We start from the raw sequence: 27,238 nt of genomic DNA, 5'->3' as shown, positions 1-27,238 counted from the left end.
GATGACTGTGCCTTTCCCATTCTCTGTGGAAGAAGTGGCACAAAATAGGGCACAAGTGGAAGATGAGGTTTTGTGCAGGGTCCACCTTCTGGCCTTGAGATACATCACTTAACCTCCCTGAGGCTCAGTTTCCTTATCTGTGAAATGGGGGTAATAATCTCTACGTCCTATGTTCTTATAGCACATCTTTGTATAAGGATCAAGAAAGAGGTGTTTGGAAGCACTGTGATAACTGGGAAGAGAGATGTGCAAACAAACAGAATGATTAACTGGAAAAGGTTTTTAAGAAAAAGTGACACAGGAGAAAAATTTAAGGGGGAAAAAACATAAGGGTAGACATCAATTTTATCCAGGCTTTGTTTAAAAAAAAAGAGAGAGAGAGAGCTATACCCTCAGGATTTTCTTAAAAGTTTTAATGGCAACTGACGCTCTTACATCATCGTTATGCATATAAAACATAAAGTGAAAATGGAACGTGGAAAGAATTTAGATGCGTGCAGGTGTCCTTTTTTTGCTTATCCAAATGTTTGCTGTCGCTTGTACATGACGGTGAGGGGGAGGTGTGAACAATCTCTTTAACATTCATGGAAAAAATACTGACACACATAGCAGCAGCGCACATATTAAACTGCCTCTTCTCTAACCGCCTGGTAAAAAAATATATTATCTTCTGATATTTTTTTCTTTTTAAATTATAAGGTCATCCGTCCCAGCCGAAGTCGTGGCCCGTCATCTGGTAGAACTTGCGGTTGAAGGGCCGGTAGAAGTCGCGCAGCCGCCGCAGCACCTCGCCGGCGATCTCGGGGTGGGGTCTGCCCTTGGTCTTGCCCAGGCAGTGCGGGCGGCCGCTGCCCTCGGCCTTCTTCAGGCAGGGGAAGCCCTTGGTCTGGTTGAAGTAGAAGTGCTTGTCGGAGATGATGCGCTTGAGGCCCAGGAAGTCCTGCACGCGGCCCAGCTCGCCGGCCGGGTCGCGCACCAGGCGCTCGCCGCTCACGAAGAGCATCTGGCGGGCGGGGAAGTGGCGCAGCCAGCGCTCCAGGTGCTCGGCGTACAGGCCGATCTGGATGGCGCTCCACGACCGGTCCACCAGGCCCGCCGTCCGGTTCCTGAAGGCCAGGCTCTCGAAGCTGGGGATGTCGGGCCGCTTGGACAGCGTCTGCGTGTAGTCCGAGACGGCCCTGGTCACCGGGTCCCGCACCACCACCAGGAGCTTGGTGTCCTTGGACATGGCCGAGATGCGCGCGGGCGCCTCGCGCGTCACGAAGTAGCTGGGCGTCTTCTCCATGGTGATCTGCCCGTCCAGGGTCCTCGGCATCAGGTCCCTGCGCGGAGCAGAAAGGGAGGTTAGAGCCTGGAGACCCAGCGAGCACCTTCCCCTGGTGGGCACCGCGAGCTCCTTCCCGGGACGGGGAGGCTCTCCTACACCCGAGGCCAGCCTGCCTGAGTTGAGGTACAAACCGCTCCACTTACTAGATGTGTGACCGTGACCGTGACCGCGACCGGAGAAGTCGCACAGACGCGCTGCACCCTGGTTCCTCGTGGACGTACTTAATGGGAAATAACACTACTATGGATCTCCTGCGGTGGCTGTGATGATTAAATGTCCTAATATACCTCAACAGCTCAGAAGAGTGCCTGGCACAGAATAAGCGCTGTGTGATTTTTATTTTTTATAATTTTCAACCCACAGGGCTGTAAGAAAATAACCTTGATCAAATTCTTTAGGTGAATTAGGATATTCTAATAAACACAATTACACGGCTATGTTAAAATGCACTGAACCCTTTCGGTAGTTTTCTTATAAACAAAGCCATCAAGGTCAACATAATACCACTGCATAGCAGACAAAATACTTCTCTTTAAAATTCCTGAATTTTCCTGTAACAAACAAGACATGAAATAATCTTTTATCTGATAATTTGAAATGCCATCCTTACAACAGTCTAAATATCTTGGTTCCTCTTTCCATTGGCCCCATTTTCATGCACATCAAAGTAAATTCTGACTCTGTTGTTCAAAAGGCTCTTGATGATTCTTGTTTACTCTGATGAATGTTAGAAACACTTTGTTATGGGTGGGGGGGAGATACACCGATGGAGTCTTGACGGAGCAGAGACTGTGACCTACTTCAAGGATGTGTTCCTACTGAGAAGCGATGAGTCTCAAAACCAGTCCCAAATAAAACCTATGTATTCTTTCCAAAGTGTACGGTCATTATATCCACTATTATACATTTGAAGTGCATATATATGTGTATGCACATATATATTCTAATTTTAAGGCACCATCTTTCTAATTCCAAGTTTTATAAGAAATAGATGTTGCTCAAATTAATATTGGAATAAATGTATTTGGGAGATTTATTGCAATGACGAAATGTATTTTGTCCTTTTATCCACTGAGCCAAACTGATAAATACCCTGATGTTAGATTCACTTTTGTTCCTGGAATAAACCTTATTTGATCATGGTATATTATTCTTTTCATATAGTCCTCAGCTTGGTTCATCATTATTTTGCTTTGGATTTTTCATCCGTATTCATTAATGAGATGTTCCTGTAGTTTTTCTTTAGATCAATAGCTTGATCAGTTGTGAGCACATGAATTATCCCACAAGTAAAATGAGTTGAGAAATGTTTCATATTTTTCTATATCCTAGAGAAGTTTCAGTAGCAAAATAATTTTGCATTCCTTCAGAATTCAATGGGCGTCACCTACCAAGCCATCCAATACTGGTACTTTTGGGGTTGAGGGTAAGAAAGGGACTAGAATCTTCTAATATCTTTTCCGTATCTTCTGTGGTTATTGTTTTTTGTAATACTCTGCCTTGTCTTGTGTCAATTTTGGCAATTAATATTTTTCTAAAAATCACCCAGTTGAGTACCTGAAGCTATATGCCTAGTCTTAACTGTAATTTTGTGTTTTCTCTGCCTTTCTTTCTGCTTTCTTGATGACTTTCTAAATTCACTTATTTGCACTTTAGTTTTTTAATAACTTTCTTCTTTTTCTATTTATGCTTTGTTGTTCTTCCAATTTAATTAACTGAATGTTTAGTTCATTTTATTATTAATCTCTCTTTTCAAGCAATAAAAGCATTTTGAGGCTACTATTTTCCCTTTAAGTACAAACCTGGCCAAATTCCCCAAGTTTTGACATGTAGTGTTCATTTGCATAACTTCACAACTATTTGGTAATTGCATTTGGTATTTTTTCTTTCCTTTTTTGGTCCAGGCATTACCTAGGATTGCTTTTATTTTTAGTAAATTCTGTTGGTTGATTTGCTGATTTTGTTCATAATTTTGTTATTGATTTCTATTTCACCTTTGTAAGAAAAGAATGCACTCTGTGTTATGAGTTTAGCTGTGTTTGACTTCCTATAATTTTACTCCTCCTATACTATTTCCTAATAGTATGTTATGAAAAATTTCACACATACCCCAAAGTAGAGAGAATTGTAGCATAAATCTTATGCTTACATCCAACTTCAAAATATAACAACTGACTGCCCATTTCATTTCATTCCTAACCCTCCATTTCTACTCCCCACCACCCCAAGTGAATTACTTTGAACTTTATCTCAGACATCCTATCAGTTGGCTCATAAACAATCCAGTGCCCACCTGCATGACACCTGACACAAACTCCTCAACATTTGTGGCCACAGGCCGCTGATGCTGGGCTAGTTTAATGATGCGGGTTTCCTCACATTTTTGCTTTCTTTGATATTTCAGTCAGGTTACTTTTTTTTTTTTTGGTGGGGGAAAGGATACTTAGATATCTGATTTCTGTGGCTTTTTTTGTTGTTGTCTTAAGAAACCTGCAATTCCTTTTCCAAAAGAACTTTTAATGTGTACCCATCCCCCATTTCTTAACTATACCTGAAGGTCTGGGTAAGATAAAGCCAAGACCAGAGAGGTCAGTGTTGACACAAGGACGACACAGACTATTGTTACTGCAGATGCAATGTTGGAGCCACTATGTGACATGACTCCACAGATTATATATATACATTCCCGTCGTGGAACTGAGAAATGGGCTAGACCAACCTGCTTTGGAAGCTTAGTTACACTTTTATAAGATGAACCAGGAGACCTATCTGGAAACTGTTGGACAATCTCAGTGAAGAAAATTGGTTCAAATGTGTGAAAACGTTTTGGTCTGTAAGCAAACATCAAACATTACTGAAACGATATGAAGGAGTATTTGGTGATTTTTTTTTTTTAAAAAGTCAGTGTTCTAGCCTCTTTTCCTATCATCTCTAACTTTTAACCATTCGACCTCGTATTTCGGCCAATAAAACAGAGATAACATACTTCACGCAGGAGCTACTGGTTGGTAATTTCAGCCTTCCTGCCCTCCTGCCCTGGGGAAAAGCACAGACTTCCCAGCAGCCTTTTACCAGAGATTAAAGCTACAGATTGTGCCGGCCCAGAGGAAATATTACCAATATCTCTGAAAAAAGAAACCATATTTTAAATGATCTCAATAGGGTAGGAAACAGAGCTATCGAAAATAGGAGTTTGAAGAGGAAACAGCTAAAATAGGATCTCAGAGGAAAAACACATTAATTCCTGTCATCTGCAGGATGAGGAAAGCTGACGGGTTTAGCATCCCCATTGGGAATGGGAGTCGAGGTTAACTATGAACTGTCTGCAAGCTACTTTCTCCAAAAACAAAGACGTGCAAGTGTAAATAAATCCTTAACGAGGCTTACATTGCAGGGAACGGTTGCTTTGTAAAAGGACTCACAACAGAATTCTTTAAATAGCAATCTCCCTCTTAATTTCTGGATTCATTTTCTTCTTGCGATTTGAATTTTAATGTTCGGAAAAGAGCTCCTCTATCACATAAAACAGAATGCACACGTACTTCAGAATATCGTATTTTGAAGTGTTTAGGCGAACTTAGAAATCTTCCTTCCTTACCGGAGTGAGGCATATACTGTGACTCCGCTCTGTGGAAGGGCTCGGCCGAGGATGGCTAATGAAAAAGCCATCCCAGTAGGATGAGAGCTATGCAGAAACACCAGGCATGCGAGGGGAGCAGAAAGGTGTGTGCAACGAGAAGACATCTGAGGTTTGTCTAAAGACAGGACAAACTGGGGCAGGGAGTGGGAAATTCCACTGAATGGTGGGAAGGGTAGGTCCTAGGATGCCTTAATTTCCAGGCGCACGGTATCGGCTATTCCATTCACCTCTCTGCAGTGAAAAGAATATGGAGACAGGTGTAGCAAGTACGGGTGAGGAGAAATGGATAGAAACTAGAATTATAAAGAAAAATTAGAGATGCTTATTTGTTTTCTCCTGAAGACGACAGGGAGAAGAAGAGGTTTCACAAGCAAATGAAGGATTATTACCAGGTGCGTCGCACACATTTTTTCTTTGTCCCCAAAGAACAAAAGGAGAATTCACCATAGCCAAAAAGTAGAAGCAACACAAGTGTCCACGGAGGGCTGAATGGGCAAACAAAATGTGGTCTATCCGCACAGTGGGGTATTCTCCAGCCTTAAAAAGGAACAGACTTCTGACACCTGTCCATGGTGGGGCAGATGTTAGGAACATGATAGACCTGCCAAATAGCGGCTTCTTCTCTTCCTCAAGCCCTCAATCAAGTGAGGAGTTGATGGTGGGAGTAGCAGGATGACCCAGAGGGTTCCCGCCACCGCAGCGCTGATCGGCCAATGACAGTCCCAGAGGCAAGGCCTCCCTTGGGACAAAATGCCACTGCCCTGGCCCTGCCTGCACTGCCGCCACCTCCGTGGTCAGGGGCACCACCCAGAGGTCGCCCTCGGTGGCACTCCACAGCCCACAGTCTTGTGCATACAACACATTCGAGGAGGTATAAAAAAGAACCAGCTCATGTGTCTCAGCCTTCTCATCCATTTGGGCCATTTCCCCAGATTCCCCACTGCCTGCATACTGTCATCCTGCCCCCACCTTCCCACTGGAACCGCCACTAACCCCCCCCCCCCAATAGGTGCTTCTTCCTAAAAAAAATCACCCTTCCCTCTTGTATCTGTAATCAATGGTGTTTGGTCAATTAGTCATTCATATAAAAAAGGAAATCTGGACCTCTTACCATATACAAAAATCAACTCCAGATGGCTTGTGGATGGTGAAATAATAAAACTCACTCCCTGCCCCAGCGAGAAGAGCATCTTCTCATCAACACAATGTTAACATACACAGCCGGCCACAGAAATGTATACGCTAGATGATTTCTCCTGTAAAAAGTTCAAAAACAGGCAAAAGCCACCTCTAGTGCTGGATGTCAGCTCAGCCATTGCCTTTGGGGTGGGGTTAGTGACAGACAGGGGACACAAAGGGCTTCTGGAAAGTTTGGAATACCCCAGCGCAGGATCTGGTGCTGCTGACACAAGTGTATCCACCAGGGAAAAAGTCACTGAGTCAGATCCCAGGATCTGTGTCCTTTTCTTCTTCTTTTTAAAAAATATTTATTTATTTATTTGGTGGCACTGGGTCTTAGTTTCAGCAGGTGGGCTCCTTATTTGCGGCTCAAGGGCTCCTTAGTTGCAGCTCACCAGCTCCTTAGTCGCGGCACATGGGCTCCTTAGTTGTGGCATGTGAACTCTTAGTTGCAGCATGCATGTGGGATCTAGTTCCCAGACCAGGGATCAAACCCGGGCCCCCTGCATTGGGAGCCTGGAGTATTAACCACTAGGCCATCAGGGAAGTAAGTCCCTGTGTCCTTTTCTGAACGGCGTCATACTTCAATAAAAAGTTTATGGCACTTATTAAAAAAAAGGACTGATCTTCCATAATTCTCCAAGGAACACAGCATTGCAAAAAAGGGCATTTGATAAACCAACTACATCTCCCATTTATGGAAGTCTAGGTCATAAAGGGAAAGGAATGGAGCGCCCACCCCTAGGAACCAGTGGTCCTCTCAGTGACCCCTTGCCCCTCCCCCAGGTAAGTATCAGAACAGGAGCCGCCTGGCCTCTGTCGCAAACGAGATTCTCCCAGCGCTGTAAGCACCACGGGGCTCACGGTATCACGGAGGATGTGGACACAAGCACAGAGATATCTGAGGAATGTGTCATGCTTGCAAAACATTTTAGCAATGGTTTTCTCCTTTAAGATAAGAGAGGCATTACGCTCCCCAGTTCTTCTGAAAAAGAAGCTGAGATTCGGAGAGGGGAAAGTGCACGTCCAAGGTCCCACAGTCACGGCCAGGTTCTTTCTTTCTTTTTTTTTAAATTAATTTTTACTGGAGTGTGGTTGCTTTACAATGTTGTGTTAGCCTCCACTGCACAACAAAACGAATCAGCCACACACGTACAGACACCCCCTCCCTTCTGGACTTGCCTCCCATTTAGGTCACCACAGCACATCAAGCAGAGTTCCCTGTGCTCTACAGTATATTCCCATCAGTTGTCTATGTTATACACAGTAGCAATAATTTACATGTGTCCATCCCAGTCTCCGAGTTCCTCCCACCCCACCCCTCCCCCCTTGGTATCCATACATTTGTTCTCTGCGTCTGTGTCTCTATTTCTGCCTTGCAGAGAAGATCTTTTGGTATAGATGATCTTATTGGCCAGGTTATTTCTATTGTATTGGCTGAGAGGGAGTCAGCAGACCAGAGAGATGGGAAAAGGACAGGCTGAAGGTGACTTGGGCGGAGCCAATTCGACGGATGGAGAACCCAGTAAGGTGAGAAAGTTACCCAGAGGGTAGCTGTGAAGAGCCTGAAAGGCCCAAACTCTGAATTGGACACAGGTGAAGGAAACTGTCTGCTTGAAATAGGGGAGTTGTACGAAATTAGACTGAAAAGGTGAGGGTGTGATTAGTGTCAGCGATAGATTAAATCTGAGTCAGCGCACAAGTCAGGATGGAAGAGGAGAACCCTGCAGGCAGTTCGGTATGCTGGGCGGCTCTTCCAGTGTGATCCAAGCTCGAGGAGCTGATGACCTGGGTTAAGGCGCTGACAGTGGGAGGGAAAAAGGTGGTGAGAATGAGAGGAACATTGATGGGAGGACAGCGGAGTCTGCACAGCTGACTTATGGACGGAACAGGGGAGACGTTTTCAGAGAAGATCCCAAAGGTACAGGTGGAAAATGATAGAAATTTTACTTAAAAAAAACCCCACAACAGTTATTTTGAAGAAATAAGTAGGACCCCCCTCCCCCTAAAAAGGGGGAAAAATGTAAGTTTCTCTTTCAGTAGAGTTGAGGCTAACTTTTTAAGAATTATTTATTTATTTATTGGCTGCATTGGGTCTTCGTTGCTGTGCACGGGCTTTCTCTAGCTGCGGTGAGCGGGGGCTACTCTTTGTTGCAGTACACAGGATTCTCAGTGCGGTGGCTTCTCTTGTTGTGCAGCACAGGCTCTAGGAGTGCAAGCTTCAGTAGTTATGGCATGCGGGTTCAGTACTTGTGGCTCACGGGCTCTAGAGCACAGGCTCAGTAGTTGTGGTGCATGGGCTTCGTTGCTCCGCGGCATGTGGGATCTTCCCAGACCAGGGCTCGAACCCATGTCCCCTGCATTGACAGGCGGATTCTTAACCACTGTGCCACCAGGGAAGCCTGAGGCTAATTTTTAGAAGTTACGATTTCCGCCTAAGAATTCTAATGGAGACAAAAGGCAACACACGATTGGTTTTATCCTAAGTTTACGGCTCAGCTGGATCACATTTTTCCACGAAGAAAACACAGTTTTATAGGAAACTCAAAACTGGCAAGCGAAATGTGGATTCAGTCTTGATTTCGATGTTAAAAGCTGTGTGATCTTGAGCAGGTCACTTAAGTTCTCTGGGCCTTGGTTTCTTCCAAAGCAAAATAAGACCACCATCCTCCGTGTCCCCAAGCCTGTCCCACCTCTAAGTTTCCATGTAGATTCAAGGCTTTAACTCATTAGTAACTTGTTAGATTCAAAGCTATGCACAGCCCCACACTTGCTGCTCTTTCAATTTGATTGATGACTCCACCAATCAAATTGAAAGATTGGTGTACATCATTAAGCAGGGCAATTCTGCATCAACAGAATTGATTTCAAAATCAGTGAGGTCGGAAAGAACACAGCTCCAATAACAGACGCCAAGGGAAAGTGCTGAGGTTGGTTGCGACGAAGGCTTGGGTCTGGAGGCAGCAGAAGACCAACAGGTCCACCAGATGAGTGGTCTCGCTGCCGGCAAGCAGGCAGGGACGAAGGAGGCCCATCTCTGTCCCATGCTTCCTCTGTGCCCCAAACATCAAAACCAGATGCCACTGCTAGAAAGTGAAGTTCACAGATAAGGCTCTGTTACCAGTCACAGACACCAGGCAGACAAGAATTCAGGTCCAAGTGTCTTAGGACGTACATGGTGAAGACAGAAACAAATGAGCACTTAACTAAGCGTTTACCACAGACCGAGATCTGATGTATTCTTTCCTGGGTCTCAGAACAGCGAAAAGCTGAAATTATTGGCATAATTTCTCAGAAGAGATAACAGGCTCTGAGAGGTAGCGTGAGTTGTCCAAAGACACACAGTAATGAGTGAAAGAGACAGAATGAAAATCCAGGTCTATTCCGCTCTAAAGCACGTGCTCCTTCCACTGTCCCAGATACCCAGGCCGCATGGAGTCTTCGGTGGATGCCACAGCCATCGCTGCCATTCTATCAGAACATGAGAATATTAAGCACACTACTTCCCTGTTCATCTCAGAGTGTGAATCCCTAGAATCTTGCAAACAGGTCACACACATAACATGTTTTTCAAAGGCTTTCTTCTGCAAGGGAGGACCTGGCTGTAAGGCAAAGGTAACTGACCTTGAGAAATAAATACATCTGGCCCATGAATTTTTTTTTTTAAGTCTCTGCAACCAAATAGAACCATGTGTCTGTTTTGGGGAGCCTCTGGCAGCAGAAAATTCTAGGGAAAACATGCTCTTTTCAGGGCCACGGCGTGAAGGTGGTTCCCGGGGGGCCCTGGTGACGTGAGCCCGGAGCAGAGGAAGCACAGCAAACTCCGGCGCTGCCGGCCTGCGTCCCTCGGGTCAAGGCCCAGCCACGTCAATATTTCTTTTCCTGTTGTTGTTATATGGGACCCCCACGCCAAACGTGCCTTGTGAGGCTGGAAAGAAAACTCCCTCTCGTTGTTTTCTGAGTTGGCTTCTGTGGGAGAGGAAGACTTATGGTTTTGAACCGGCTCCCACACTGATCAAATCCCAATGTGCAAATCTAATAAGCAAACTGTTGCCAAGATAGTCAAGCACCAACCTTAAAGGCTGGTACATTTCCCTAGATGGCAGGTTCCTTCTAAAACTCTGAAGGATCAAGCAAAGAGAGAGAAAGAGATGGTTCTCACCCTCCCCAGGCTTAGTGACAAAGGAAACAAGCTTATTTCAAGAAAGCAACATGGTGTTTCTTGGCACTGCAGGGGAGAAGAGAAAAGTCAAGGATTCTTGGTTGATAACTGGGGGGAACCTCTTGAAAGGACCGATAATACATCTGGATCCAGGTCGGCGAGAAGAGCAGTCCGTAAGGGAAGTGGCACGGGTTATCTGAGATGGTAAATTCAAGCAAGCATCCTTGATGTTTGTGTGGGACCGCAGAGCTTCCCAAGCCATTCTACAATTCTTCTCATTCGTGGGCTATTAGGAAATACAAAAATAGGCCATTATCTTAACACAAGGCTCATTGCTTCAGCCTCTGATTTTCTCCTTCTAAGTTTACTTCATTGGGAAGCTCATGTATTCGTAGGATTGAAAATATCATTTCTAACCTTGTTTACAGTGTCCCAAACTCTGTTTTAAAATAGTGTCTGGCTCTTGGGAACTGATGTGCTTCTCCCAGAGTCCTATCAAAATATCAAAGAATATCCAGAAAGAAAGCCTTCACACTGTTAAAAACTACAATTCACAGGCCACCTAATAATAATGGCGGCATCTATGACAATCAGAGCCTAAGAAAGCACCTGGAAAAGACAGGAACTTACCTCCTGTCCCCAGTGGGTCTGTCTCTGGACGTCAGATGTTCTTTACGCATCACGCGAGAAAGGGACAATTATTATCCTATCTCCGTGCACAGAATTCAACATTTGTGCTAACCCAGGAGGGAGCATTGCCTCACCTTTTGCACCCTATGAGCTACTGATGCCACACCCTAGTTCTGGCCCTGGTAGAGACCCACACTTTGAAATGTATTAGCGAAATGTTTTAGAATTTGAGGAGAAAGTATTTCATAGGCATTCATATAGAAAGGCAAACAAAACAGCACCATAAGGAGGCTACTGACAAATGCGGGGGAGGGGAGGGCGAGTCTGGCACTGACTTTAGTAATAAGGGCCCAAAGCTTGTAAAAGATGAAAGAGAAAAAGACCTTTTATTATGAGTTCAGTTTTATTTCATTGAAAATAGTATCCAAATACCATCTTCAGATATGCAGTGATTCCAAGCACTTGGCATTTAGGCAAGCTTGAGAAAAAAGCAACCTTGAGATTTCATCTCAATTGAACAACAGAAAGAACAAAACAAAAATCTTACATGTCCAAGAAACGGAGGGGACGTCGAAATTCAGTTAGAGTAGAAATGTCTTAAAGAATGTTTCTAGGGACTTCCCTGGTGGGGCAGTGGTTAAAAATCCACCTGCCAAAGCAGGGGACATGGGTTTGAGCCCTGGTCTGGGAAGATCCCACATGCTGCAGAGCAATGAAGCCCGTGTGCCACAACTACAGAGCCTGCGCTCTAGAGCCTGTGAGCCACAACTATTGAACCCACGTGCTGCAACTACTGAAGCCTGCACGCCTAGAGCCCGTGCTCCGCAACAGGAGAAGCCACAGCAATGAGGAGCCCACGCACCACAACAAAGAGTAGCTCCCGCTCACCGCAACTAAAGAAAGCCCACGTGCAGCAATGAAGACCCAACACAGCCAATAAATACATAAATTTATAAAAAAAGTTTCTAAATCTAGTTATAAATATGACCATAGAAAACAGAGATAAACTGAAATTAAATTGGTCACCATCTAGAGCCTGAAAAATACAAACTCTTAGAAGTGTGTGTGTGGGAGGGAGAGAGATTACAGAGAGGCAGAGAGAAGAGATCAAGAATGAGTGAGCTGGAGAAAGTAAGCCAGACAGAGAAAGACAAACCATATGATATCACTTACATGTGAAATCTAAAAAAATGATACAAGTGAACTTATTTATAAAGCAGAAACAGACCCACAGACATAGAAAACAAACATGGTTACTAAAGGGGAAAGGTGGGGCGATAAATTAGGAATTTGGAAATAACATATACACACTACTGTATATAAAATAGATAATAGACAAGGATCTACTGTGTAGCACAGGGAACTCTACTCAATATTCTGTAATAACCTATATGGGGAAAGAATTTGAAAAGGAAGATATATGAACCACTTTGCTGTACACCTGAAACTGACACAACACTGTAAATCAACTATATCCCAATATAAAATAAAAAATAAAAAAAAAAAGAATAAGATGGAGAAAAGGAAGCAAGCGGACGGGGCTCTTGTGTGGGCAGCATCCCTGAGAACTGGGAGGGTCTCAGAAGCCCCTGACCCAGCCCTGTAGTTTCACAGAGGCAGAAAGTTCTGAAAAGACACGCAGCTGGACGGACCCGAGGCTTGGCTTAACCCTGATCTCCTGAGCCCTGGTTCACTGTTCTTTCCACAATACAGAATTCTTCTCCAATTCTAGAAATACAGCATGCTCAGGGTTAGATCTCCCTGAGGTTTCAACTCCCTAAAAAAAATAAAGTTCATCCCTGCAGGGGAAGTTCCCTCGTGGTCCTTTTGAAGCAGGAAAGGTGAGTTAAATACGAGCCCTGATTAAAGGGAGAATTGATTGTCCTTCATCCTATCTGGTACTTTTAACCCTGTTCTAAGACCCACAATCCAGAGGGGATGTGGAATTCTGCATCAGGGTGGGCAGGGCCCAGGCCAAGGGGGTGCAGCTCTCCCAGAAATGCGGCCACGCACACCCCCAGCTCAGCTCATCTTGGCTGCTGACAGGGGTTTTTATAAAAGATTGGTGTGAGAGCTGTGCTATCAGCTTGTGTGCCACCGCGGATGGGGCCCTCCCATCAGCCTGGAATTATCAGGCTTTTGCATACAGGCCGCTGCAGATAAGAGAAGAAACGCTATCCCGGCCTGAAATCGACAGTCTCAGGACAGCGGAGCAGCTGAGAGACAGGCCGAAGGCATGATTAGGAAAACCCGGACCTTTAAGAAAGGTTCTTTGGTACATTTTGACAATGGTGCAGTTTTTGTTTGTTTTGGTTTCCTTGATTTTTTTTCTTTCTTGTTTGTTTGTTAGCTTCTGGACACAGCGAGGGTGCTATTCAATACGTCTTTAAAGTTTAAAACCAGAAAAGCGACGTGAAGCTACTATGATTCTGCAGGGTCTGGGACCCTGGCCTGCCTGGATGTTCTTTCTAAGGTTTGCCATCAGGACCCTGCCATCGGCTTCCCTGGGTCTGACCCGTAGAAAATGACCCACATCCTGTCTCACTAACAGAACTTCCAAAATATCACACTCTGGTGACACGAAACAAACCTCCAAATTCATGGCATCGTCGTGAAATGGACAAAACAACTTCAGGAGTGCATCCGTGAGGGTCCGTTAGACCCACTCCATCTGCGTGGCTGCCACACGTGCCACCAAGAAGGGGAAAACCGTGGCTCAAACAGGGACACAGGTGGCCCACAGGTCAAATCCAACTATTTTTTTCAGTAACATTTTAGGGACACGGCCGTGCCTGTTGGCTTACTTACTGTCTATGGCTGTCTCTCAACTTGGACAGCAGGTCAAGCAGTTGTGACAGAGACCAGATGGCCTGCAAAGTCTAAAATATTTATGACCTTGACCTTTTCAGAAAATGTTTGCCGACCCCTGCTGTAGCTCATTATTGCCACCAGAACGAAATTATTATAAAAATCTTGATGGTAACAAAATTAGTATTTCGCTGAAATTAAGCACGAGAAATGAACTGTACTGCAGAAGATATAATTGCTCATGATGCATGCCTGTTTCCATTTTCTCACTCACCCACACATCGCCTGTCCATCCACACAACACCCAGCAGAGCAGTAACAGTCAAATTGAGTTACCTCTGGTATTTTGCCAAAACTTTCAGACATATAAAAACAATAGATTTAAGCAAATTTTTTCTGTTTTGTTGTTATGAAGGAATATTTGTCAAAATAGGAGAATAGAATATATTACGTTTAACAGTTTATTAGCTTGATTTATCACTTTTGAAATGCTTAGATGCATGGGATGTGGGGTTTCCATGAGTAGTAATTTTGTCCAGAGACCTGTTAAGGGTGGCTCAGAAGAGGATATACCAGGGCTTGGAGAAGAAATCGCAGAGAAAAAGAAGGCAGACAGACAAGGCTTTAGCTGCAAACAAGCATGAGGGCCCCCGGGAATCGGGCTTTCGAAATGAAGCGATGCACAGGGACCAGGTGGTTCTCCCACCGCAGAGATGTTGCAGACGTGCTGCCACTGCATCTGTGTGATGGAGCAGGAAGGAATCTCTCTCCCTTCAGAGCAGGGAAACAAAACACCATAGGCTGCAGGGTGAGGTCACGGAGAAAAATAGCTGCTTTCCAAAAGGACTTTCTTCTTTTAAGAAAATTTTTTAAAAACTTACAAATTGCACAAGTTAAAAAGAATTGCACAAAATTGCACAAATTGCACAAAATTGCACATTGTAGACAAATGAGAAAATTCTGAGGAGCTCAAAATTCTTCTACACTCAGATGTAGTATCTTGAAGTATATCCATCTAGACTATTCTATGCAATTCTTTCTACCATTTATGAAATGAGACGATTTTTTATGTAAACCACTCTGAACTGCTTTTCTGCGCTTAGGAATAGGAAATTCCTGACCTTAAATACACATCGACTTCATTTTAAACGACTGTCCATTATATGAATTGCCATGAAGTGTTTAGTAAATCCCTTTCTGTTGGATACTTAGGCTGTTTCCAAAGTGAAACATTTTCATTCAAGTTTAATACTTTCCTTGAAGTGGAAAGCAAGGCATGTATATTTTAAAGGTTTTGGAATCATATGGCAAACTGGCCTTCTATGAAGGTATTTAAAATTTATCCCTGAATTTTAATATATTATTTTAGCTTTCTCAGTTCTATTTCAGTATATTAAAGTATATGTTTTCTAATGCATTCATTTATATGTGTATTATGATATTGCATAATTAATGCCAATAAACATAAATGATTTTTAAATATTTTAATACTTGTTTTAAGCTAGTGCACATTTTCCCATTTATTAGAAATGCTATTTTAAAGACATTTCCTGGTTATGTATTTTTGTCTATCATTTTCTATTGAGATGTCATTTTTCTTAGATTTAAGTATTTCCTTTATATTTATTTATACTTTTCTTTCGTGTAGCAAGTATTCTGGTTTATCCTTTCTCATTTCCTTTTTTGTTTACAGTGTCTTGATTTTTTAAACGTTGTAAAATCTCTTCTTTGTGACTTTTCCTTTATGTTTTCTAAGTAAGGTCATCCTTACTGTGATAAATATTAAATAAATAAATATCCATCTTTGATTTTAATTTTATTCATTTTGTAATTCATTTTAAATTTATTGTTGAGGTTGAATTCTAAACATTTTTCTTTTTAAAAAATAACAGATTTTTATCCAGTATTGATATGCCACTGACTTCATATACCAAATTTCTGTGTAACTTTCATTTTGTGTATTAAGTTTGTATATTCTTCTGTATGTTTATTTTGGCACTAGTAAAGCACTCTTCTAATTACTGCAGCGTTATGATACGTCTTAAATCTAACATGAAATTGCCTGTCCTATTCTTGAATATTTTTATTAAAGATTTTTTATTAAATGTGTTTTCTTCCAAATGGACTAAAGAATTATAAAATATTTTCATCAAGTCCTCTTCTCCTCACTTCCATTGGAACTGGGATTTCACAAAATGTAAGGACTAATTTAGGAAGAAACAACATTTTTCTATATTGATTCCACTGACCTAGGAAGATGACATGGCTTTCAGTTACACAGATTTTCTTTTATGTTCCCCAGTAAAGCTTTTATGTTATATTTAAATTAACAGATGGTAGAACTGACTTTTTGGAAGTACAATTCAATGAAATTCAGATGTAACTAGATTTGCATAACCACGATGACAACAGAATGTGGAACAATTCCATCCCTTTGATACTGTGCTGTCACTCTGTAGGCTTTAGCCTCCCTTCACCCCTAACTCCTGGCAAACAGTGATAGGTTTTTCCTCATGATAATTTTGTCTTTCTGAGAATATCATATCAGTGGAACGCTATAGTGTTTAACGTTTTGAGACTGGCTTCTTTCACACGGCACAACGCCTCTGAGATCCACTCAAGCGCTGCCGTGAATGTGCGCCTTCTCGCGGCCCAGGCGTCTTCCACTGCGTGGACGGACCATCGCTCCTTTATCCAACCACGTGCTGGAGGATGGTTGGGTTGGTTCCACTTTTCAGCAATTATGAGCAGAACTGCTATGGGTCTTTGACACATGTTTTTGTGTGAATGTTTTTCTCTTGGATAAACAACAAGGCGTGGGATTGCTAGGTCACTTCATAACTAGACATTTCACTTTATAAGAAACTGCCAAACTGTTTTAAAGATTAGCTGTACCAATTTGCATCCCCTTTAAGCAGTGTATGAGGGTTCCATTTGCTCCAATCTTTGTCAGCACTTGGTATTGTCAGTTGTTAATTTTTTTTGTTTTAGTCTTTCTGATAATTATGTAGTGGTATCTCATAGCGGTTTTAATTTACATCTCCCTAAAGGCTAATGATACTGGACATCTTTTCAAACATCTTTTCATGTGCTTAAATTGCCTCTTTCTTGAAATGTTTGTTAAGGCCTTTTGCCCATTTTTAAATTGGGTTGTTTATTTTCTTATCATTAAATTTTATAAGTTCTTTATATATTCTGACTAGAAGTCTTTTGTTGGATACAGTATTTGGAAATATTTTTCAAGTCTGTAGTTTGTCTTTTTTTTTTTTTTTCATGATTACTGCACTAAATCACAATGATTAAATTTGAAGACTTTTGTTCTCCAACTTTTTTCTTTTCTTTTTCTGGTAAGAACATTTAAATTCTACTCTCAGCAAATTTCAATTATACAAAAAGGTATATAAGGTGCTATAGACATACAATAGATTCTCAGAATTTATTCATCTTAAAAATGAGAGTTTATACCCTTTTACCAAACTTTTCCTATTTTTCCCAGCCCTCCAGCCCCGGTAACCACCCTTCTACTCTCTGTTTTATGACTTTGACTACTGTTTTTCAGACTGCACATATAAGTGATGCCGTGAAGTATTTTTCTTTCTTTTAGCAGTGTCTTTGGCTAAGTGAACGTTTTTAATTTTGATGAAATTCGATTTATCCATTTATTTCATGAACTATGCTTTCAGCATCATGTCTAAGAACTCTGCCCAGCCATGGCTCTTGAATCCTCAGTAAAGTTTTTACTGGCAAGATGTGCCCACTTCTTATTGATATTATTCCTAAAAGTTTGTATTTTGGCTACTATTTTGAATGGGGTGTTGCTGTTTCATTTAATCTAAAAATACTTTTAAATGTTTTTTAACATGCGGAAGTTGCATTTCCTATCCAATGATTTTTTGAAAACTCTCTTTCTTCCAAGAAGTAGAACATATCTATGTATTTACACAGAATTAGTAATGTCAAATGAGTCTTGAGGCCTATTTGTGGTAGATCTTTCCCTTTTATATATCTGTCTCAAAAAAACATTTTAGGGGTAGGTAAGATTTCTAAAATATAAAGATAGAGATATGCAGATGGCCACTTGCATACCTGTCATGAAGTGAGGCCTATCACCGGGGAGTCATGACGGATGGCCTAACCTCAAGTTCCAGAAATCTGCCCTTCATGTAGCTAAGTCTGGCATGAGGTCACATTCTTATCAACTGGAGGCAGAGGTTGTCAACTGAGGTCCCAAGAATGAATACAGGAAGTAGAGAACTCACTGCAAATGTAGGTAAAAATGTGAACAAGAACATCTATCCATTTTTCTGAGGGAAAACTCTGAAATTTCATCAGACTCTCAAAACACCATCAGCTGTCAAGAAGCCACAATTACATCCTTCCTATCTTCCCATTCAAACACATCCAATTCACGGCACATAGTCAATAAATATTGATTGAATGAATGAACAAATAAGTATCTATTGACTTATTATGGTACAGCTGTCTTTAGTTTCGACCCTAAGTGTAAGATTTTTATTTAGCAAACCTTTGTCAAGTGCCTACTTTGGTCAAGCACCCCATTAGGAAATGGAACTCTAAGGGTCAAAGACAGCATTCCTGCTCTGAGAGCTTACCCTCTTGTCAGAAAGACGTCACAGCAAATGTGTTTCCCTGGGACGGTGACTATAACGGGATGTTTAGATGTTCAGAGAAGGAGCAGGAATCCACCTAAGGGATTCAGAGAAGGCTTCACAAACACAGCGGTGCCCCAGGGAAGACCGGAATGATGGGGACAGTGGCTATAACCGTTAAATCGCAAACACTGTGAACTGGACATACCGCAGGGTGAGTCTGAGGCTGGGAGCCAATCACCAGTGAGGCTATACGCAGGTTCACTTTCTCATGGGTCTGACTGTCGCTTATCAGTCAAGTGGAAGAGGGAGGAGGATTTTAGAAGAAACAGTGTTTGAAAACATGGGGGCGTAGAGGATGGTGGCACATTCAGGGAATGACAAGCTGCTCAGTCTCGCTGGAGGATAAAATAAGAGGGATCCCACAGGTTCTGTTCACTGAAACACCAGTGTCAGGACACAAACCTTTATGCAAACAAGTGTCCACTGCAGCACCGTTCAAAAGTTCCCAAAACAGGAAACAAGTTATATATCCATCATTACGGGACTGGATAAAAACTTCTGGTATATCCACATAAAGGAATATTTTGCAAGGTTAAAAAGATTGAATTATACCTGTTTCAAATTAAGAAAGATCTTCAATATTGTGTACACCATAAAATGATAGGATATTATCTAGTATTTGTAGAGACAGGCAATAAAAATACACTTCTGTGTTAAAATATGTTTCAGTGATTGCTTATCTGAGTGTGTTGATGGCCTCAATTCTTCACCCCTCTCTCTCTTCTTGCCCTTTGCCGTGAGTTTTTCAGTTTTGTCATCACGAAAATGGAAGCTCTTTTCCCATGCCTGGGTACAGAGTGTAGCCATGTGGCTTGCTTCGGCCGATGAGCATTGGCAAGTGCATAGTTATTTCAAGAAGAGGCTTAAAAAACCTGCTGTATATTCCACTTGTGTGGCTGGCCATCACTGTGAGGACATGTCTAGACTAGCCTTCTGGAGGGTGAGAGACAAGTGGAATAATGTTGAGGCACCCAGTTACGCCAGCAAAGACCACCCTAGATCAGCCTTCAGCCAGCTGATACCCCAGACATGTGGCAGACCCAGGCGAGATCAGGACAGCCATCTGGTCGACTCACCACTGACCACACACACATGAGTGGGGCCAACTGCAATCTCGGGCCAGCCTGGATCAGAGGAGCCCTGCAGCCTTGTCAAATATACAACTGTATATCTATGAGGTTTCATGGTAATGTTATGAAACATGATTTTAGCCATAATAACTAGCATGATGTATTTGTATATAATATTGGCTTACCAAAAATCTGGACAGATGCACACCGAACTATTAACAGTGGTGACCTCTATGGAATGGAATTGTGGGTCAACTTTCAGTTCCCAACACCAGAAGTATTGCTGTACCCGCTAAGAAATGGAGCTGCACCTTCTGATTTAATTCATTTTCCTTCTTTAACTTTTTCTTAAAATGCCAAAACAGAGTAGATAAGAAAATAGGCCCTAATCCTGGCAGCCTTAAGATGAAGTCTAAATGGTTACAGCATTGGGGTCATTTGCAAAAGGTTTCCAATGGTAGGCTTTGGTTCTTGTCTGCAGCACGGATGGGCTGATCATCAGTGAAGGAGACGCTTAACCTCTATTTTAGCCCATTTTTCTTTTGTAAAACAGATGCAAGTAGCTCCTGCTGGGGGTGAGGTCATTGAGATAATGATTGTGTCTCCTAGGAATGGGAAAAGCCAGGATAAGAAACAGAGCTATAGAAGATGCTGTACACATGAGAGAATTAGCTGAAGGTGATTGGGATGGTGAAGGTAATGTGACGAATTTACTTTTAGCCACAGGAATGGCCAATTGCTATATGATCTCTTAAACTCCTTGAGGTTGATCTAGTTTGGACTTTCAGATGTGAAAATAAACGAGATATTTTATAAACATCTGAATACTGACGTGTAGAGTTATTCATTCATGCCAACTGTCTGGGAGAAAATACGGTCACTGTGTAACCTTGACCACATCTAGAAAAAAGAGAAAGTCATTACAAATTATTATTAATTTGGTTGGATTTTTCTTCCCTACGTTACATTTCAACAAATCCTGTTAACTGCCTGCCAGGCATTTAAAATAACTGTAAAATCCAAAATATCAGAGGGCCATCCCCTGGTGTGAAGCACAGAATGTAGAGGTAATAGGATGGGGAAATAGTGTGAAAATGGGTCAAGTCTGGGGACTAGAAACATCTGGTTCCATTTCCTAATAAGTATGTGATCCATAAGTGTCTTAATTTCTGTCTCAGTTTCCTCCTCCACTTAATGCAAATAATCAAAGTGCCCCATTATAAAAATCAAATTCAGTCATTTGCCACCATCTCCCTATTTTTGCCCTCAAAATAGTAAGAAGCCTGCAAAGGATCAATGAAGAGCTGATCTACATACATTATCGCTCTCCGTAATTCTTATAATCGAAAAGTTTTAACATGTCACTACCTCCCCTTTCCCCAGTACGCTTTTATTTTCTAATTCAGCTTGGGTGGAAATATAAAGAATCTGTTGTAATAGGACAGTTCTGTTATTATCTGATTCTCTTAAATCCGTAGTAAGTTCAAGGGGAAACAAAGCTTTATAGATGACACCAGTCCAACCATGCATTTAAATATTATAAGAGCCTGGCTGGGAGAGGCAAAATAATTTGCCCAATGTTCTACTCACCAAATAGGAACAAAAATCTAAGACCCTACACTCAGGGCCAGAGCAACCTCTAAAATATTTCCTAATCAGTGCATATTTGCAGAACCAATCATAAGTAATTACAGCTAAGGAAGAATAGGCAACATTTCCATTCAGAGAAATAAAACACACCGCTTACTCATAGAAACACTAGAACAACAGCCCTATATGTTGAGTTTGATGAGAGCTTGGTGAGACCATCTTAAACCTTCCAACCAAAAGCAACTTCATCTGCGTCCTTCCAAATTCTCCAGCATTTACATGCACTCTGCTGAACTTTTCTAGTCCCACTGGCCTCTTTTCTTCCTACTCAGGAGCAGCTGTCTGCAGACACACCCCTCGCAAACCCAGGCTTCCGAGTTTCAGTCGCACAACCTGCTTCTTGGCTGGGTCGGTCTACAGACTACACTCCAAGTCTCTCCACTGTGTGTTCTGCTTTCAAATTCTTTGCTAAGCGCCTGTTTCTTTTGAGGGGCACGAAAAGGGCCTTCGCTTCCTTGCCCCAGTGGGCAGGATGTCCTCTGCTTTCAGATGTCTCAGCCCTTCCAAAATATAGTCTTGGTCTTGGGAAAAGAAGTAATTAGCCTGATAGGGAAGAAACTGCCATTTCAGCAGTTTTCTTCTTCCTGGGTTTTGAAGTAATAGAGGCCCAAGCGTGTCAGAAAGAAGTTGAGGGCTGTTGGGTCTTAATGCCCCACTAAGCTCAAATACCAACTACTGGCACCCGAAGCTCATTAGTTCTAACCCGACCCTGCTAATCGCCCCGAGTGCTGAATCAGCTTTCATGGACACTTAGAGAAGCATTCATTAGTGTTTTAACCCCAAAGTGCCCCGGGTGGCCTTGAAGACCTAAGTCTCACTAGTTGACATACACTTGAAGAAAGAATACGCCACGCACTAAAGCAAGGAAAAAATGGGTCTACTCTGCAGGGTCCCTGTAAAGACAATAATTGGACTTATTAGTCCTTTTGGAAGAACCTTGGCCTGTTATTAGGGGCTGTGTTCCCTTCTTGGTAACCCTAATAGAGAACTGCTCTGAGATCCATGGTCACAACCTTTCAGATCAGCATTTCTGAACCTCAACTCTACTGACATTTCAGAATCGGTAATTCTTTGTGGTGGGCTGTCCTGTGTATTGTAGGATCTGATCAGCATCCCTGACCTCTCCCCACTATGTGCCAGTAGCATCCTCCCCCCGGCCCCCGGGGCATGACAACAACCAAAAACATCTCCAGACACTGCCAAATGTCCTCTGGGGGAGCGAAATCACCCCTTGTTGAGAACCATCGCTTTAGAAGATTGCCACCTGCATGAAAAAGAATAGACCTCAATAAAACAGGACAGGATAGAAATTATGAGACAACATCACATAAGATAAGAGGAATAGTCTTTCTTGAACATGTATTTCATACTTTGTATGTATATGCATGTAAATAATGTGGATCATGGAGAAAAAAAGTGAAAAATACTGAGTATCATGACCCTCACAAAACAATTACTTACCTGTGCTTCTGCTGAGATGGGTATTAGTCGTCCACATAAAAATCTCTAATTTTTTCTCAAATATTTATTGCATGCTTTTATTTGTTGCTTTTTTTTTTAATATGGCTTTATTTCAACAACTAATGGGCACTTTTTCTTTCACCTTATTAAGACAATTGTGGTGATTCATCTCTACTTTAGATTTACAAAATTATCAAAACAAAACATCGTGGGTCATCCAGCAGATTAGTGAATACTGACTATGGGCTGAAAGAAAATGTGTGAAGCCAAACCCTGCCATCTCAGGGTTTTGCATCTATTTTAGGAGATGATCTATTAAACGATGTCTAGCTAAGTCTAACTTTGTAAGCAGATTACACAGAGTTAGTTGGTGAATATCAAGTCACACAAGAAATGCCATCTGCTCATTAGGAGTGCCTGACATAAACACATAAAAACTGAAACACGTACACAACAGTGAAATAATCTTTCACAAACCAAAGCTGTTGCAAGTCAAGCTTCATAAACTACCAAAAAAAGTGAGCACAGAAGAACATACTGCTCTTAGTTTTGGCCACATCACCACAGAACACATATGTGAAGGATGGTAGGCGGTGGTAGAGCCCGTTCTCAAGCTGAAATCGACATCCGCAGTGAGCTAGAAACACTGAGCATTTGGAAATGGATCAGAAACGGGTCAAGATAGGGACCAAAGCCAGGAGGTTCATAAAGGAGAGAGGAGGAACTGGATCTCAAGGGTTCAGCATCCAAGACTCTAGAATCATCTGAGACTCTAGTATCAAGTAAAAGATCATGAGAAGTTTTGTCCATTTTCCTCTCACATTAGTTCCTGTCTAGAAAAAAGTCATGTCAAGATCTGGCCATGTTGTGCAGAAAATGGGTGACATAAGGAAAAAAAGAATCTGGTTAGTTTCTCGAGAAGGAAACAGGATCAGGGGATTGAGACAAATGAGAAAACTGATAGGACAAAGCAGGGAAGGGGGAGGGGGGTGTCGATGAAAAATGAAACCGGGGATGGAGGAAAACCTTTTAAAAAGTGGTCCTGACCGACGACGTCAAAAACAAATGCTGCAAAGACATGAGGAAGGACAGTGAGGGCTGGTGGTTTTAACAACATGGTGGGGAGTTACTGTCCAAGGAAAGAATGCCCCCCACCACTCCCCACAGTGAGACAGGTTGTTTTCAGTGCCTTGGATAATGATAACAGAAGACAGTACTTTTCCACGGAGAAATCTCTAAAAGCTGTCTCTCAGTAAGAGCTTGTCTGCTTTTGTGTGCTTGTTTTTAACTGACTTTGGATTGCCTTTCAATAAGTGATGTCCTTTGTGTTTCCTGCAGAGAGTCTTGGTGACGTGTGTCTTTCAGTAGATAATGCATTTCAGGTATGTAGATGCTCTGTGATTTATGATGGTTCAACTTAGGACTGTTTAACTTTAGATCCTGCAAAAGCCAAACACATTCAGCGGAAACCGTATTTGGAATTTTTTTTTTTTTTTTTTTTGGCTGTACCACGAAGCTTGAGAGATCTCAGCTCCCCAACTAGGGATGGAACCCGTGCCCCCTGCAGTGGAAGCATGGAGTCTTAACCATTGGACCGCCAGGGAATAACCCGTACTTGGAATTTGGAAAGTGGATCTTTCCCCAGGCGAGTGACAAGTGCTACAATGCCCTCTCGTGATGCTAGGCAGGGCAGCGGCAGCTCCCAGCCAGCCCTGCAACCACAGGGGCGAACGACCCGTATACGTACAGCCATCCTGGACCCTGACAACCATCCTGCTTTTCGCCTCCAGTACAGTATTCAATCCATTCCCTGAGAGGGTCAACACTTTATTATCAAACAGGCTTTGTGTTAGAGGATTCTGCCCAGTTGCTGACTAATATTAGTGTTCTGAGCACGTGTAAGGCAGACAAGGCTAAGCTGAGATGTTCCGTGGGTTAGACGCATTCAGTGCATTTTCCACTTATGATATTTTCAATTTATGATGGGCTTATTGGGATGTAACCCCATCTACGTTCAGGAAGGTCTGTATTTTAAACTTACTATTATAGTTACATAGGGTAGGTTTTCCAGTTTCTCTGATATGGTTGGCCATATCTATTCTCATTGTTTTATTTACATCTTGCTCCTTTTCTAGTTTCTGAATTTGAATGTTGATGTTTATTGATTTCATTCTTTTCTAATTTGATATTAAAATATATAAGGACTTGAATTCACTCTGCCTGCATCACTGACTACACGACAGGTATCTACCATTTGGCCCTTTTCTAAATGAGCTTTCCCTGCAGATTTGATTTCCTCTTTTATTCAAGGATTTTAAAGAAAATGGCTTTTAATCTTGTAGTCATTTTATTAATTTTATTTTTCCTTTTAATATTACTTTTCACTTGTGGTCAAAATGTGAGTTTAACATTAAATTTTCAGGAAATTTATTATCCTTTTTATGGTCAACCACATAAACATTTTTATAAAAGTTCCACAGACTTTTGAAAAGATTGTCTAGTTTTTGTTTGTAGGAGAGGTAGCTTTCTAGTACCTATTCATTAAATCAAAATTAATTATGTTTTTGAAAATTCCCTACACATTCATATATTTCCAACTGCTCTGGCAAAGATTCAGATGGGTGTATTAGAAAATTCTACTGGTATTGTGACATTTTAAACAACTTATGGGTGTTTGGTGAATTATATCAATGTCAGTTTCCTGGTTCTCATATTGTACTGTCATTACCCAAGTCGTTAAATTAACATTGAGGGAAGCTGGGCGAAGGGTACACAGCAAATTGCTGTCCATTTATTTACAATCCTGTAAACCTGTAATTACTTCAAAATAGTAAGTAAAAAAGAAAAAAAGAAAAACATCAAAAAAAATCTCTGTGTGCATTTCTGACAGCTTTCATTTTATATATTTTGATGTTAACGGGTTACATCATCCAGCACATAAAGCCTGATGAAAATTAAGCTACAGGTTGTACTCCTGCTTGTTAAAACAGATCTTTTTGTTTCACTTAAAGTCTACCATCTTGAATTTCACATTGTCTGATGTGGATCTGGTCACCCCAGTGTGCTCACTGTTTTCCCTTTCTTTTTTCTCTTTGAGTAGTCCATTCTTATATTTGTGAACATTATTTCATATTGTTTTAGTGCACCTCTTGTAAATAATGAATAACCAGTATATTTTTACTATATAGTTTCAGTTCATTCCTTTTTATTGTGATGCCTTAACTTTCTTTATCTTCACTATTTGAGATCACTTGGTTGGTTAAGGATTATTAAGTCACAAACTTCTTCTCCCTCAAAACTCTGTAATATCAGGCTGATGCTTTCTGAAACATATTTTGAGGAAGACACCTAATGCTAACTTCATTTTTCTTCTTTTGAGAGCACCTGTTTTTTGCCATCTAGATGATGGTAGGATTTTGTTTTGCTTTGTTTCCTCCTTTCATCCTTTGATTAAACTTTTCTCTTTGGAATCAGGATACATCGGGGCCATTTTCATCACTTTTGCATGGTATTCAGTTAACCTTTTCCACTGAAGACTAAAATCTTGTTGAGAAAACACATGAGAGATTTTTCTCAAGTGTTCTCCCGTTTCATACTGAAACTTTATGTCACGGAAGAACAGGAAGGAAGGGTATTCGCTCTGATTCCTCCTGTCGGTTCTGTTCTCTCAAAGGATGGAGGCTCCTATTCGAGCATCATTCTGCCTGCTGACCTTCAAGGCTCCAGAGGTGAATCTATATTTGTCCATACTTGGGGCTGAAATGGCTTCTGTTTTCTGAGTTCCTGTTGAAATCTGTCCAGGCCAGAGGAAGGGAGAAGAGAAGTGTTATTTGTTTTCTGGGATTCACTTTGACAAATGGAAAGCCAAATGAATAGTCCAGGAGGAGGAGGAGATGGGGAAATGAACGCAGGAGTGGCTGAGACCTGAGACAGTGGTGCAAATCCCCACCTGCCGCTGGAAGGCTGGGGTCAGCGCTTCAGACCCCGACCTTGACCTTGCCGTGTGCAGGGGTGACGGCCGCTTGTCCGGTCCTGGCCCTCGGTGCCTCCGGCGGTGGACTTGGGACGTGCCCTCCGTCGCTGCACGGCACACACCTTCCCTCGGGTCCCGGCGGCTGAGCAGAGGGGCTTCCAGATGGTTCCTCTGGGTCCTTCCCATCCGGACTTTCCTCCACTGGGTCCCTGTAGATTCTCGTGAATTACCTTAGAGAAGCTGTGAATTTTTTGGCGTGCGGAGGGAGACTTTCTTCTGTTCCGATACTGATACTGCTTTTCTCCTGTGGCTATCGTTTCTTTGATCATTTCACGAGGGACCTGGAAGAAGGAGAGACTTGTGCTCATGAGATCATGTTGAAGCAGCACCTATCTTTAATTCTCATATTTTTCATCATACCTGCTTGGCCAGGGCGTGGTTTTCATTTCTTTCACCCGAGGACACGCGATGGGCCGAGGGAGTGAAGTCAAAGCTCACGAGGAGAGGTGGTTTCCTGCGGGGGCCGCTTGGGGACCCTCCCGCCACACTGTGCTTCTGGCTGGATGCTTCACTGTTCTGGGGACCGAGGCCCCATCCCCAGGGTCCTCCTGCCCCTCCGTATGTGCCCGCCCCAAACAGCCTGCCCGTCTCCATCCTCAAGCCCC

General features: G+C 42.3%; 1 protein-coding gene across 1 annotated transcript in view; it reads right to left on the bottom strand.

Annotated features, from left to right (window-relative positions):
• Window positions 1-425: 425 nt before the first annotated feature.
• The window catches only part of HS3ST3A1 (heparan sulfate-glucosamine 3-sulfotransferase 3A1), an 82,506-nt gene continuing 55,693 nt past the window's right edge, over window positions 426-27,238 (bottom strand). The window contains exon 2 of the mRNA XM_057715736.1: window positions 426-1,322. Within this exon, the coding sequence (XP_057571719.1) occupies window positions 701-1,322 (622 nt within the window). The 3' untranslated portion in view covers window positions 426-700. The remainder of the gene's footprint in view (window positions 1,323-27,238) is intronic.

Source organism: Hippopotamus amphibius, chromosome 17 (genome assembly GCF_030028045.1).
Source record: "Hippopotamus amphibius kiboko isolate mHipAmp2 chromosome 17, mHipAmp2.hap2, whole genome shotgun sequence".
Lineage (NCBI taxonomy): Eukaryota > Metazoa > Chordata > Mammalia > Artiodactyla > Hippopotamidae > Hippopotamus > Hippopotamus amphibius.
This window is presented reverse-complemented; position numbering and strand designations above follow the sequence as displayed.